The sequence below is a fragment of the Pipistrellus hanaki genome (genome assembly GCF_964339955.1).
Source record: "Pipistrellus hanaki genome assembly, chromosome: 4".
In the NCBI taxonomy this organism is placed as follows: Eukaryota; Metazoa; Chordata; class Mammalia; order Chiroptera; family Vespertilionidae; genus Pipistrellus; species Pipistrellus hanaki.
In genome coordinates this window covers 82451027-82463190 of record NC_140506.1, presented here as the reverse complement: position 1 = coordinate 82463190, position 12164 = coordinate 82451027, and the positions used below count along the sequence as shown (strand labels likewise).

The window sequence follows — 12164 nt, the reverse complement described above, 5'->3', positions numbered from 1 at the left end:
GGACCCCTTGGGGGATATCCATCTGCCAGTATAGGCCCAATCCTGCAGTGGAATCAGGCCTAAACCAGTGGTCAGCCATCCCTCTCACAATCTGGACTGCTGGCTCTTAACCCCTCTGTTTGACTGCCTGATGGCCCCTAACCACTTGCCTGCCTGCCTGATTGCCCCTCACTGCTAACCTGCCTGCCTGATCACCCCTAACTGCCACTGCCTCTCCCACTGCCCCTATGTCCATGGCTTCATCTGGAAGAACATCTGAAATGATGTCCAGAAGTTTGTTCGACTGTCTGGTCTAATTAGCATATTACCCTTTTATTATTAAAAACCTCAAAAATCTTATGATGGGCAAAAAAAGGCATATTAAAATATTTAGAGAATGGGCACTACAGCAGATTGAGTTTCCCAAAATCCACTACAGCTATATTCCTGGCCCCCATGTGCTCTTCCAGAATCTTGCCACTCCCCAACAGGAGCTGCAAAAAAAAGAAAAGAACAAGGTTTTAGGACAGAATTACAGGAGAAACCTACTTTAGACAGAGTAGCCAGGGAAAATCTGAGAAATAACTTTAAATAAGATGTGAAGATTGAGAAAGAGCCAGGCTATTAGCCATGGTAGCAGGGAAAGAGCAAGTGCCAAGGTCCTGAAGAGAAAGTGATGCTGCAATTGGCTCCTTTAAAAATGCAGTTCAAGAAAACCAGTGTAAAAAAGAAGAGGAAAGCCAGTGTGACCCTGGCCGGTGTGACTCAGGTGGTTGAGTGTTGTCCCCGTGCACCAAAAGGCTGCCAATTCCATTCCTGGTCAGGGCCTATGCGGTGGTGTGGCTCAATCCCCAGTAGGGTGTGTGTGATGTTCTGCTCTCATATCGATGCTTCTCTCTCCCTCTCTCTGCTTTCCTCTCTAAGAAATCAATAAAAATCTTAAAAGAAAACTAGTTTGGCAGGAGACCTAGGCTAAGGTGACCAGATAGCCCGATTTTTAACAATTTATCCCACGTCCCGCGGCGTTTTAAAAAAAAAGTCCCGATTTTTGGAAAGATTCGGAACTTGTTAAAAATCGGGACTGTCCCGCCAAAAGCGGGACGTCTGGTCACCTTAACCTACCTAGGCCCAGGAAAGAATGGAGCACGAAGGAAGAAAGGTGAGCACCAGCAGATCCAGCAGGGCACTAGTGGCTCCCCTTGGGTTACAAAACTGGCGAGTGCAACGGAAGGAATCTGACTCCAGGAAGCAAAATGCCACCGAGAGAATGAACCAAGGAACCAGGGACAGACTTCCCTCTCCTCTTCCAGCTCTGAGGCTAACATTCACTTTAGCAGCTAGTCTGTGTCAGGCACTGGGTTTCAAAAACAAGTTTCAATCTGTTAAAAAGAATAATCGGGTTAATCTGTTACCTATCAGAATCTTCACCAACCCATTTTTTACTGCGAGGCAGATCACCTACATCCAAAGTCCAAGCGTTTAATTCTGCCACGACCCTTGACTGCCTTGCCTCTCTGCCGGGCACGGCGAACATTTTGGTGGATGACTCATATTATAGTAAATAACCATGATTGCAGCGTATGAAACACGTCGTGGTGAATGACCACAATAAAAGTAACGACATCTAACGTGCACCAGCCGCTTGTCGAGTACCACACGGAACTTCTCTGTTACTGTTCCGTTTTACAGATGGGGGAACTGAGACCAAAACTTGCCGAGCAACGGGTCCTAGACAAGGCGTGGAAAACCAAACCCAACCGGAGAGCGAGCCCTCGCTCCTGTGAACTGCTTTGCCGCCTTACTCTGCTCTCAGGGAAGTTAGGTGGAGGCCAGGGAAAAAGCTCCAGCACCGGCCTCCTCGCGCGGCCACTCGCGTCTCCATGGCGACCGAGGAAGCCTTTCGGCGCCGGCTGTGCGGACCTTATTTTGGTCCCCGACACCGACTGCGGCCCCGATGGGGTCCGGCTGGAGGTGCGCGCGCCCAAACAGAAGGTTCCCCAGGCGGAAGGTTCCGCAGCCCGAAGTCCTCCCCTCCCCGAGTACCTGCGGGAAACGCGTCCAGGGTCCTGCCCCGGGCTCTGCGGAAAACACCCCCCGCCTCCGCTGCGGACATGGCGAGCGGGTTCCTGGTCCCACCAGAGTGCACTGCGTGGGAGGGAGCGGCGCCACTTCTCACCGTCCAACTGTCCGCAGGGTCAGGCCCGCTGGGGGCGGAGCCTTCAAGGCAGGCGGGGCGGGGCGGGGCGGGGCGCTCGCGGGCCTTGGTTGCTCGGGGCGCCGCTAGTGCTGCCTGGGCGGGTAGAAGCTTGAGCGGCCCCTCTGGGATGGACTGGGGCGCCTGGCGAGCGGAGGCCTCCGAGTGCGTAGCGGGGTGTCTTTGGGCTCAGGCTGGGAGCCTAAAGGGAGGGTTGGCAGGTTTAACCAATAAAAATACGGAGTGCCCAGAGAGGCGCCGATAAGCTTGACCCAGGCACCATTTGGGAGACAGTCCTCTAAGCAGCTGGAATCTATACAATTAATCACCAGGCGTCTTCAGCTTCCCTGTCATCATCATCATCATCAACGTCCCATTAACAGCATCGCTAACTCCAATTCAGACCCTGCTCCAAGCACTTTGGGAGCAGCGCACTTAATCCACACAACAGCCGTGGGCAATGGTGCTGTGGCATCTCCCACATTTGTCAGAAGGGGAAACTGATGCTCAAAACGGCGGCGAGGCAGTTGGCACAAGGGGACAGGCATCTAGAAAAGTAGCAAAGCTCCAAAGGAGGGTCTGTCCCAGCGAAAACCATTGAACTGAATTGCACAAGCCAGTGTTTGCCAAACTGGCTAAAATACAAATTCCAGGGTGGACCTAGTGACACGCAATCTTCAGGAGAAGGGTCTGGTTTTTAACTCCCCCAAGAGTTTTTGTTTTTTGTTGTTTTCTTTTTAACATATTTTATTGATTTTTCACAGAGAGGAAGGGAGAGGGATAGAGAGCCAGAAACATCAACCAGCTGACTCCTGCAACCCCCACCGGGAATGTTGCAGCAACCAATGTACACGCCCTTGACCAGAATCGAACCGGGGACCCCTCACTCCTTAGACCTATCCACTGAGCTCTATCCACTGAGTCAAATCAGTTTTCGGGTCCCCCAAGAGTTTTTATGTTCTGCCAAATTTGAGAAATTCTCTTCTTACCTGGCTGCCTACATCTGAAGCACTGTTTGGGTGGCTAAAACGACTAGGAAGACTGTCCTCCAATCTTAGGCAAGAGATAGTAAATCATAGTGGTTAGGGGCTCAGGGGAGTCACCCCAACATGTGCCTTAATTTCAAATGCATGAGAGACACTGCAAAAACAGTTATTCTCCAGAGTATTTGAGCTCTTGCTCTCTGGCATATGTCATCTAAAAATTCCCTACAGGTTTGTTCCTTACCTCTCCACTCCCCCACAGTAAGAATATTAAGTGCCTAGGAGTTCTGGAGTCAGACTGCCTGATGCCACTTGCTGGCACTTTGATCTTGAAAATTCCTTCGTTTCCCAAGTTACTTAATTTCTAATCTCCCAGGATAGGGCTGCTGGGAGGCTTAAATGGCTTGGTGCATCAAAGAGCTGAAACACAAAAGTTCTAATAGCAAATGGTAGGTAGTACTCAAAGAATATTAGCCATTACCATTATATTATTGTTAATCACTATATCCCTATTCCCTGGGTATGGCCTGGCGCAGCGGAGGATTCTTAGGAAATGTTTAAGGAGGAAATGAATAAATGAGAATGAAAAGTCCTAATGGTGGCCTCAAGGCCCTCAAGGCAGAACCCAGCCCATTCCTACCTCTCACCCATTAACTTTGCAGCCACATGTCCTCTTTCAGTTCCTTAAACGTGCAAATCTATTTGCCCCTGTGTGGTTCCTTCTGCTTGGACTGTATCTGCTCATTTGAACATCAAGCCTCTGCTTAAATCACACTTGCATGGAAAGGTCTTACCTAAACACTTGCACGCTTTTCCGATCTAAACTGTCTCCCTCATTCTTTTCATAGCACTCTGCTCTTGTCCCTCAGCCCCTTGCACAGTTGCTAATGATATGTACAGGTAAAAAGGGGGTTCTATGGCAGTAATCTCACAGGGTGATCTGAACATAAATTCCTGACTGAGTAGGTCATGATGGGCAGTCATGTCCAAGCATATAATTTCTTTTTTTCAAAAATGCTTTTATTGATTTTTAGAGAGTGAAAGGGAGAGGGAGAGATGGAAACATCAATGAGAGAGAAACATCAACATCACTCTGTTGCCTCCTGCATGACCTCTGGCTGGGGATTAAGTCCAAAACCCAGGCACCTGCCCTGACCAGGAATCAACCTGCAACCTCTTGGTACATGTGTTGATGCTCAACCACTGAGCCACACCTGCCGAGCTATAATTTCTTTAGTAAAAGGTTTGAAGCCAGCCCTGTCCATTGTTCTTGTGCATCTAGGTTAACACGCCTTTGAAGACCAGAAGTAACATCCCTCAAAAGGGGTAATAACCCTCGAGAGAGCACAAACCAGTAATCTTGTTAATTATCCTGTAATCCAATCCCACCTCGCTTCCTCCCACCTCCAGGTAATCTTCCTTAGTTCCTCCTTAAATTCAAATGCATAAAAAAAACCCTGCCAAACTGTTATTCTCTGGAGCATTTGAGATCTTGCTCCCCAATATATGTCATGAGTTTGGGCGCAAATAAACTCTTATAGCCCCAGCTGGATTGGCTCAGTGGATAGAGCATCAGCCTGTGGACTGAAGGGTCCCCAGTTCAATTCCAGACAAGGGCATGTGGGCCCCGTTGCAGGCTCAGTCCCCAGTAGGGGATGTGCAGGAGCAGTCAATCAATGACTCTCTCTCATCATTGATGTTTCTATCTCTCTCTCCCTCTCCCTTCATCTCTGAAATCAACAAAAATATATTTTAAAAATAGTAATAAAATAAACTCTTATAAAAATTCTATACAGGTTTGGACATTGTGTGTGTGAGAGTAGTAATGGCTGCAACTACACCTTGTGCACCACTGGGTCCAGAAACCTCTGAACAACATTGCCTGCTCTATTCTCCCCTCGTCACTGTCCCGATTAGTGGTGCCCCTCTCTGACCATGGTCTTTTAGCTGTTTGCCAGGAAGGTTAGAGGAGGCAGCATGAAAGGAGCATATTCCTGCACATCAGGCCCAGCTGCTCCACCACTTCCCAGCTGGGTGACCTTAGGCAAGTCACTTAATCTTTCTGAGCTTCATCCCAAATGAACTCGTATAATTTTTATGAGGAGTAAATGAAGCTGTAGGCAGAGTTTCTGGAGCATACTAAGTGCTTGATACATTTTTTGCTGTAGTCCATATTGTTAATATTGTTGTTGTTGTTGTTGAAATACCAATCAAACTCATTCTTTTCTGGTCAAAATTCTATCTTCTTTCAAGATTCTGTTCACCCATTGTATTATGTCAGCCAGTATCATTTCATTGCAATGAACTGAAAATCAGCTCATATAGGCTTAATTGGGGGGAGGGGAGGAATCCATAGGCATGTATCAATTACAATCCCAAGGCAGCTTCGGTTGAGTTTTGACCCAGCCTCTCTGCCTTTTGTAACTTTGGCTTCACCTTCAGTATCCACAAAGGACTCCCCCTCATCACTTGGCATCTCCAGGCTCCCATCCACAGGAGGAGAGTGGCTACAGCAGTTCTAGAACACATCCTCCTCAGACACCTAGCAGGAAGACAGAGGAAGGCACTATTTCTCACTAGCCCAGCAAACATCCCCTTGCATCACTACAGTGCCAGCTTGGATACGGGCTGCTCTCTGAAGCAAAGTCAAAGGGTAAAGAGCATGCTTCTATCTGCTAATGTATAGGACCACCCCTGGAGGAGTGCTATCAATCGCACCCATACTGCATGCTTGAGAATAGAATGCATAGATGTTTTAAAATGGGTTCAGGATACCATTGTCCTGAAAGGGGGAAATGGCTCATTAAAAAAAAAAAAAAAAAAAAAAAAAATTAGGAGGTGTTGGTGCTAAGGATTAACAATGGACACCCAGAAGGACATCCAACCTCCAAAGCAGCAGCCAATGTGGAATGGCTGTGGAAAATGAAATAAAATCCAGGGATCCAATCAGATGCAGAGAATGTGGATACAGAATAATGTACAAGAAAAGGACTAAAAGATTGGTGGTTTTTGATGCTCAGTGAAACGGAATTCATAAGAATATCTTTGTTTGCATTTGGATTTGCTGTTATTGTTGTATAGTTTTTTATGAGTATACTTATCTTTATGAATACAACTATATACGCATGATTTCATTTTAAAAACCATATTGTATTTAGGTGTCTATTATAAAGCCTGTCTTTTGTTAAAAAAAAAAAATTAAAGAGCCAACAAATAACCCACTAAATCCCTCATGTACAAGTGAGCATTTGAGGGCAGAAGAGCATATCAGCTACTGACTATCATGATCCCTTCTCAACGCTTTAAAAGCTGACTTTTTTTTTTTTTAATTAATCCTCAGAGGAAGATATTTTTCCATTGATTTGTAGAGAGAGTGGAAGGGAGGGGAGAGACAGGGAGAGAGAAACATCTATGTGAGAGAGACACATCAATCACATCAATTAGTTGCCTCCTGCATATGCCCCGACCAGGGCCAAGGATCAAGCCTGTAACCAAGGTATGTGCCCTTGACCGGAATCAAACCCAGGACCCTTCCGCCTGCAGGCTGACACTCTAGCCACTGAGCCAATCCAGCTAGGGCGAAAAAAGTGCCCTTTTCCTTTCATCCCACCCCTTGTAACAGCTAAGCCAAGTGTGCTGTTATTTAGAGACCCAGGTATATTATTAAGAACAGCAGTTGCTATACTGGGCTGTATTATAGCCTCACTCCAGGAAGCGAGCCGAACAATTTGTCTCAACATTCAAAGGCCCTAGCAGCTGAGCGTTTACAGTTCTGTCTACTTTTTATAGATCTCTGTCTCCTCCTCACCGGCAGGCTGTGAGCTGTTTCTTCTCACTGTTTCTGGCATCTGCCTCTAGCAAGTACTCGCTCTCTATCTCCTTCCCTCATTTATCATCTGCCCAGATTTGTGAAACTGGATGGCAAAGGTTGTTAGGATTATGAGCCAGGTTTGTCTTAGGGATGTGAGCCAATAGGCCGGGCCTAAGAGCCCAAGGCCTCATTTAGGGGTAAACTGTTTGGGCTTCACTCTAATGAGCCTAGTCGTTCCTGGTTAGATTGTGTGATGGTTAATTTTACACATCGACCTGGCTGGGCCCTGGCATCCAGGTGTTTGGTTACACATTATTCTGGATGTTTCTGTGAATATGTTCTTTGGACGAGATTTACGTTTAAATCAGCGGATTGTCAGTGAAGCAGATTGCCCTCCATAATGTAGTGGGCCTCATCCAGTCAGCTGAAGGTCTGAACAGAACGAAGGAATGACCTTCCCCCAGCAAGAGGGAATTCAGCCAGCAGATGGCCTTTGGACTTGAAATGCAGCATTGCATTGGCTCTTCCTGGGTTTCCAGCCTACTTGCCCACCTTGAACATTTTGGACATGCCAGCTTCCATAATTGTCATGAGCCAATTCTTTAAAAATAAATCTCTTTCCGTATATCTACACATCCTATTGTTTCTGTTCCTTTGGAGAACCTTGACCATTACAGACTATTGGCTCCTCATTGGAGGTGACAGAGTCCCAGAGCTGGGCTCATCATTCAGGTTGGTATCATCATTCTGCAGGGAAGGATGGTACTCTGACACAACCACATGAGCAGCTTGTAACTCATGAACCTGCCCGCTCCTTCTTTTCTTCTGTCCAATGGCACGTGATTGGCATGAGAACCATGGACAAGCAAAAGGATCCCTCGCTGCTATAATAAAATTCTTGGCCTTGGATACAGACTCTACTAATAATTCCCATTCTTTTTCATTCAGAAATTTAAATTTAATTTCCTCCTTAGGCTTTCGTTCACCCATTTATTTTCTTGTCTCACTCTCCTACATTGCTTAACACCCTTCGCAAGGGGCTTCCTTTGACTTCCTAATTTCATTTCCTTCATCTGAGTAGTGAACTCAGCCTTCTGAAGCATTTAAATATTTCAGTTACTCAGTTTGGGTTGTGAAAAATCATTTTTTCCCCCTCTCTCAACAAGAATAAGGGTTTTCTTTAAAGCTCCAATCAGCCGAAACTGGTTTGGCTCAGTGGATAGTGCTTCAGCCTGCGGACTGAAAGGTCCCAGGTTCGATTCTGGTCAAGGGCATGTACCTTGGTTGCGGGCACATCCCCAATAGGGGATGTGCAAGAGGCAGCTAATCGATGATTCTCTCTCATCGATGTTTCTAACTCTCTATCCCTCTCTCTTCTTCTCTGTGAAAAATCAATAAAATATATTTTTTTAAAAAATAAAAAAATAAAGCTCCAATCATCTCAATCCAATTGTATATTTAGTGTACAATTTAAGCTCCCTGCAGAGATGTAAGTTCCCCAAGACATCGATAGATAAATAGACAGATATAGATATCTGTATGTATATCTCCACTGGATTATGCTGGGTGTCTAGAATAGGATCTGATACATAGGAAGCCCTCAATGAATACATGTTGAATTCAATTGAATTTGCTTCTCAATTAAACTTACTCACTAATGTTGAGAGTCTTCAAAAATTTTTTTTTATTTATTTCAGAGAGAGGAAGAGAGAAGGGGAGAGTGATAGAAACATCAATGATGAGAGAGAATCGTTGATCTGCTGCTCCCTGCACGCCACGTACCAGGGATCCATCCTGAAACCTGGACACGTGCCCTGACAGGGAATGAAACCGTGACCTCCTGGTTCATGGGTGGATGCTCAACCACTGAGCCACACCGGGCAAGCTATTTCAATTTTAAGAGCAGATTTCAATTTTTGTTCAGTTTCTCCACATGCCCCAGTATTATTAAGTCAGCTCCCAATGAATGATGAAAACAATAACAAATTTCTGCATACTTCAACGCCTGCCTCTTGAATTGTGCTTTGCTTTTATTTGTCATGTGTCCATGCAAAGTGGCTGCAGCTGATTCCCAGCCCTGTCTGGATAACATTTCTGCCATTGGAGCTCAGGATCAAAATGAAAACCTTTGATTTCACTGGGAAACACGATAGGTACACCCAGCCCTCCCTTTGCTTTGTTTTATTTTTCCATTTTCATCACATTGGGCACTGTTAGGTTGAAAGGAAAACCTGACATGGGAATGATGCTTTGTTTCCCACAAGAAGGAATGACAACACATAAGTCTGGTTCTGACACGTTTTACTGGTTTTGATCTTCCCAAAGCACTAGCCTGGCTTTTTACTGAGCTAATGTTCCGGAGAAATAGGGCCGTATCCAAAGGCACTCAACATGTGAGTCTGGGTTTCATCTCTTGGGACTCTGACCACATTAATCTCAATGAGTGGTTCTCAACCCTGGCTGCAGGTTAGATCAATCATCCTCTTTTTATCCCAGGCCTGCCGACACCTCGGGTTTGGACTTCTGACCTCCAGAGCGGAGAGTCTATTTTTGTTGTTTTAGGCCACTCAGTGTGGGGTAGTTTGTTATGGCAGTCCTAGGAAATGAATACAGATTTGCATTGTTGCCATTTGAGAGATGAGAAAACTGAGGCAGGATAAAACATACCAAGCGCTCTGGCTTGTATGGCTCAGTTGGTTGGGTGTCATCCCGGGCACTGAAATGTTGCTGATTTGATACCCCGTCAGGGCACATGACAGGTTTCAGGCTCCATCCATGGGAGGAGGCATGCAGGAGGCAGTCCATCGATCGATGTTTTGTTCTCACTTTGATGTTTCTCTCTTTTCCCTTCCTCTCTTTCTACAAATCAATAAACTATTAAAAAAACAAACAATAAAAAGAAAAGAAAGATACAAAGCAATGAGGCATGACCCCCACCAACAGAAATTACACTGGGGCTATAGGAAAGCATCCCGTGTGGATTGAGAAGTTGGCTCTGGAGGAGACAGACCTAAGTAGCATCTCAGCTCCATCACTTATTAGCATATGACCTCAGGCCAGTCCCCAAGCCTCTGAGATGCAGTGCTCTCGTCTTCAAAACAGAATATTCCATAGAATTGTGGAGAGAAGTAAATGAGAAACTGTAGGAAAAACACCTTGACTTGCACGTACATGATCAGCTCTCAAAAATGTTAGCTGTTATGTTTGTCATTCTTGTTAGTATTAATAATAGCTAAATCTGGCTAGAATGCTTTCAAGAAGAGGAAGAATCAGAATTTATTTCTAATTTTGTGTGAAAGCTTCACCCCTTAACGTGGCTCAATTGTCTTTGGTCAACAAAGTCAACTAGAGGTAAGGGAGGAGGGTTTTGAGCTCCCCCTAGAGGTGATTGCGGGTAACAAACTGTATGGGCAGACAAAGGAAGGGAAGGGAAGAAACACATTTGTGGTCCGAATAGGAAATAAGACTGGTTAGGTGGGGCCAGATGGAAGAATCTTGAATGCCAAGCAGAGAAATTGATTTCAGACATACCATCGTTCTGATTGGAAAGGATTGAACACGAAGTGAGCAACAGACACCTGAACTGGCTACGTGTAAGGTTTTAGCAGTCAGAATGGAAAAGAAAAAAATGCAGGCAGCAGTGCTATGAGAGGACCAGGATAGGCATCGAAGGCTTGGGCTTCTAGCCTGAAAAAATAGAAGAAAAATTGGGTCCCCTCTCAGAAACAGGTTAGCTGAAAGGGAGAGCCAGTTTGAGGAAGAAAAAGAAAGGGGGACGAGTTAGTTTAAACAAGGATAATCTGAAGAAATTTGGAATGAGAAAACCTGGCTTCTGGTTAGAACCGAGCCAAATGTTAACAATGAATCCATCATGTACCCTTTCTGGGCCCAGTCCCTAGTCTTTTAAAATTGAGGGCGTTGCCCTAAACCAAAGTAGGGAAACTGGTGGCAGATGTCGTTTGTTTATTCTACAAGGGTTTCACATTTTAATTAGCTACCAACATTTCAAAATTGGGAGATTTTACAGAAAAGCCCAGATTTCTGCCTCCAGCAGTTGGAGAATACTGAGCGTCCATCCGCTGCCTCCTTTGAACGGGACACAGACGCGTGGCCCCCACAGCCTCTACCATGCCTGCCAGTCGTCCTGACACAGAGGCCGCATACCAGTTGTCATCCATACAGCCTGCTTCACAAGTAAATTACCTTCCCGGTCTCCCCTGGGCAACTGGATATGAGACTCCTTGGGCACAGGCTCTCTAAATTCCCCCTTAGTTCAGTAAATCTACATTTTTAGCTTCATATTCAGTTGGGAATACAAGTCAGTGAAAAGTCAGAGTTAGGGGTACACAAGTGGGGATCACATGAGTAGAGGTGGTAGTTAACCCCCTGAGAAACACCAGGGGAGTAGATGGGGCACATTTTCTAGGAAATAGGAAGCAGACTCACAATGGGGCTTGGCAAGGCTGCCCAGGGGAGCAAGGCGTGGCTCTGAGTCTCTGATAAGAGAGTTCCTTTCACTGGACTAGCGCTTCTCAAGCTCCAGTTATTGGGAAAGAGCCTTTAACAGTTCTTCTCATATTTGCATCCTTTCTAAACTACTTACTTACTAAACATATTTTTAAAAAACAAGTGCCTTTTTAATCTTAAATGTAGAAGCAACTTCACAGTCAATATTGAAAATGGAAAACTCATAATAGAAGGTAATTGTCAAAAACAAATGTAGGGAAAGCACTATTGGAATCCAGGTAGCTACCTTGTTCGCTAAAAGCTCTGAACCTGAGGGCTGCTGTCGGGTAAAGAGGGAAGATTAGCAGGTGTTAGAAAGGTGCCAAAGCCTTCTCCTGGATGTCCTCAGTGTAACTGAAAGGAAACAGAGATGGGAATAACATTCTATGTCATTGGACGTAATTTGATGTTGGGGTATGTGTCCCCTACACAGATGTGAACTAATCCCAGAACCAGTGAATGTGTCACCTTCCATAGGAAACAGGAAACAGGCTTGGAAGATGTGAATGAATTAAGGATTTTAAAGTGGGGAAATTGTCCTAGATGATGTGGGTGGGCCCCATGTAACCACACAGGTGCTCCTAAGGTGGAAGTGGAGAAAGAGAAGGTGACTGTGGGAGCAGGGAGAGAGGAAATGTGACAACAGAAGCAGAAGTTAGAGACCCAGAAAGGGCTGGCTTTGAAGATGTGG

The 12164-nt window shown here is 45.6% G+C and overlaps 1 protein-coding gene and 1 pseudogene across 3 annotated transcripts in view; one reads left to right on the top strand and one right to left on the bottom strand.

The window, feature by feature from the left end:
• The window catches only part of CPPED1 (calcineurin like phosphoesterase domain containing 1), a 175085-nt gene extending 172888 nt beyond the window's left edge, over positions 1 to 2197 (bottom strand). For both annotated transcript variants that reach the window (XM_084881152.1, XM_084881151.1), the window contains exon 1: positions 2023 to 2197. In XM_084881152.1, the coding sequence (XP_084737278.1) occupies positions 2023 to 2092 (70 nt within the window). In that variant the 5' untranslated portion in view covers positions 2093 to 2197. The remainder of the gene's footprint in view (positions 1 to 2022) is intronic.
• A 3819-nt stretch (positions 2198 to 6016) lies between these two features.
• Positions 6017 to 6224, top strand: LOC311622234 (DNA-directed RNA polymerases I, II, and III subunit RPABC4-like; annotated as a pseudogene). The gene has a single exon. The product of its transcript is annotated as a DNA-directed RNA polymerases I, II, and III subunit RPABC4-like (transcript).
• Positions 6225 to 12164: the final 5940 nt, after the last annotated feature.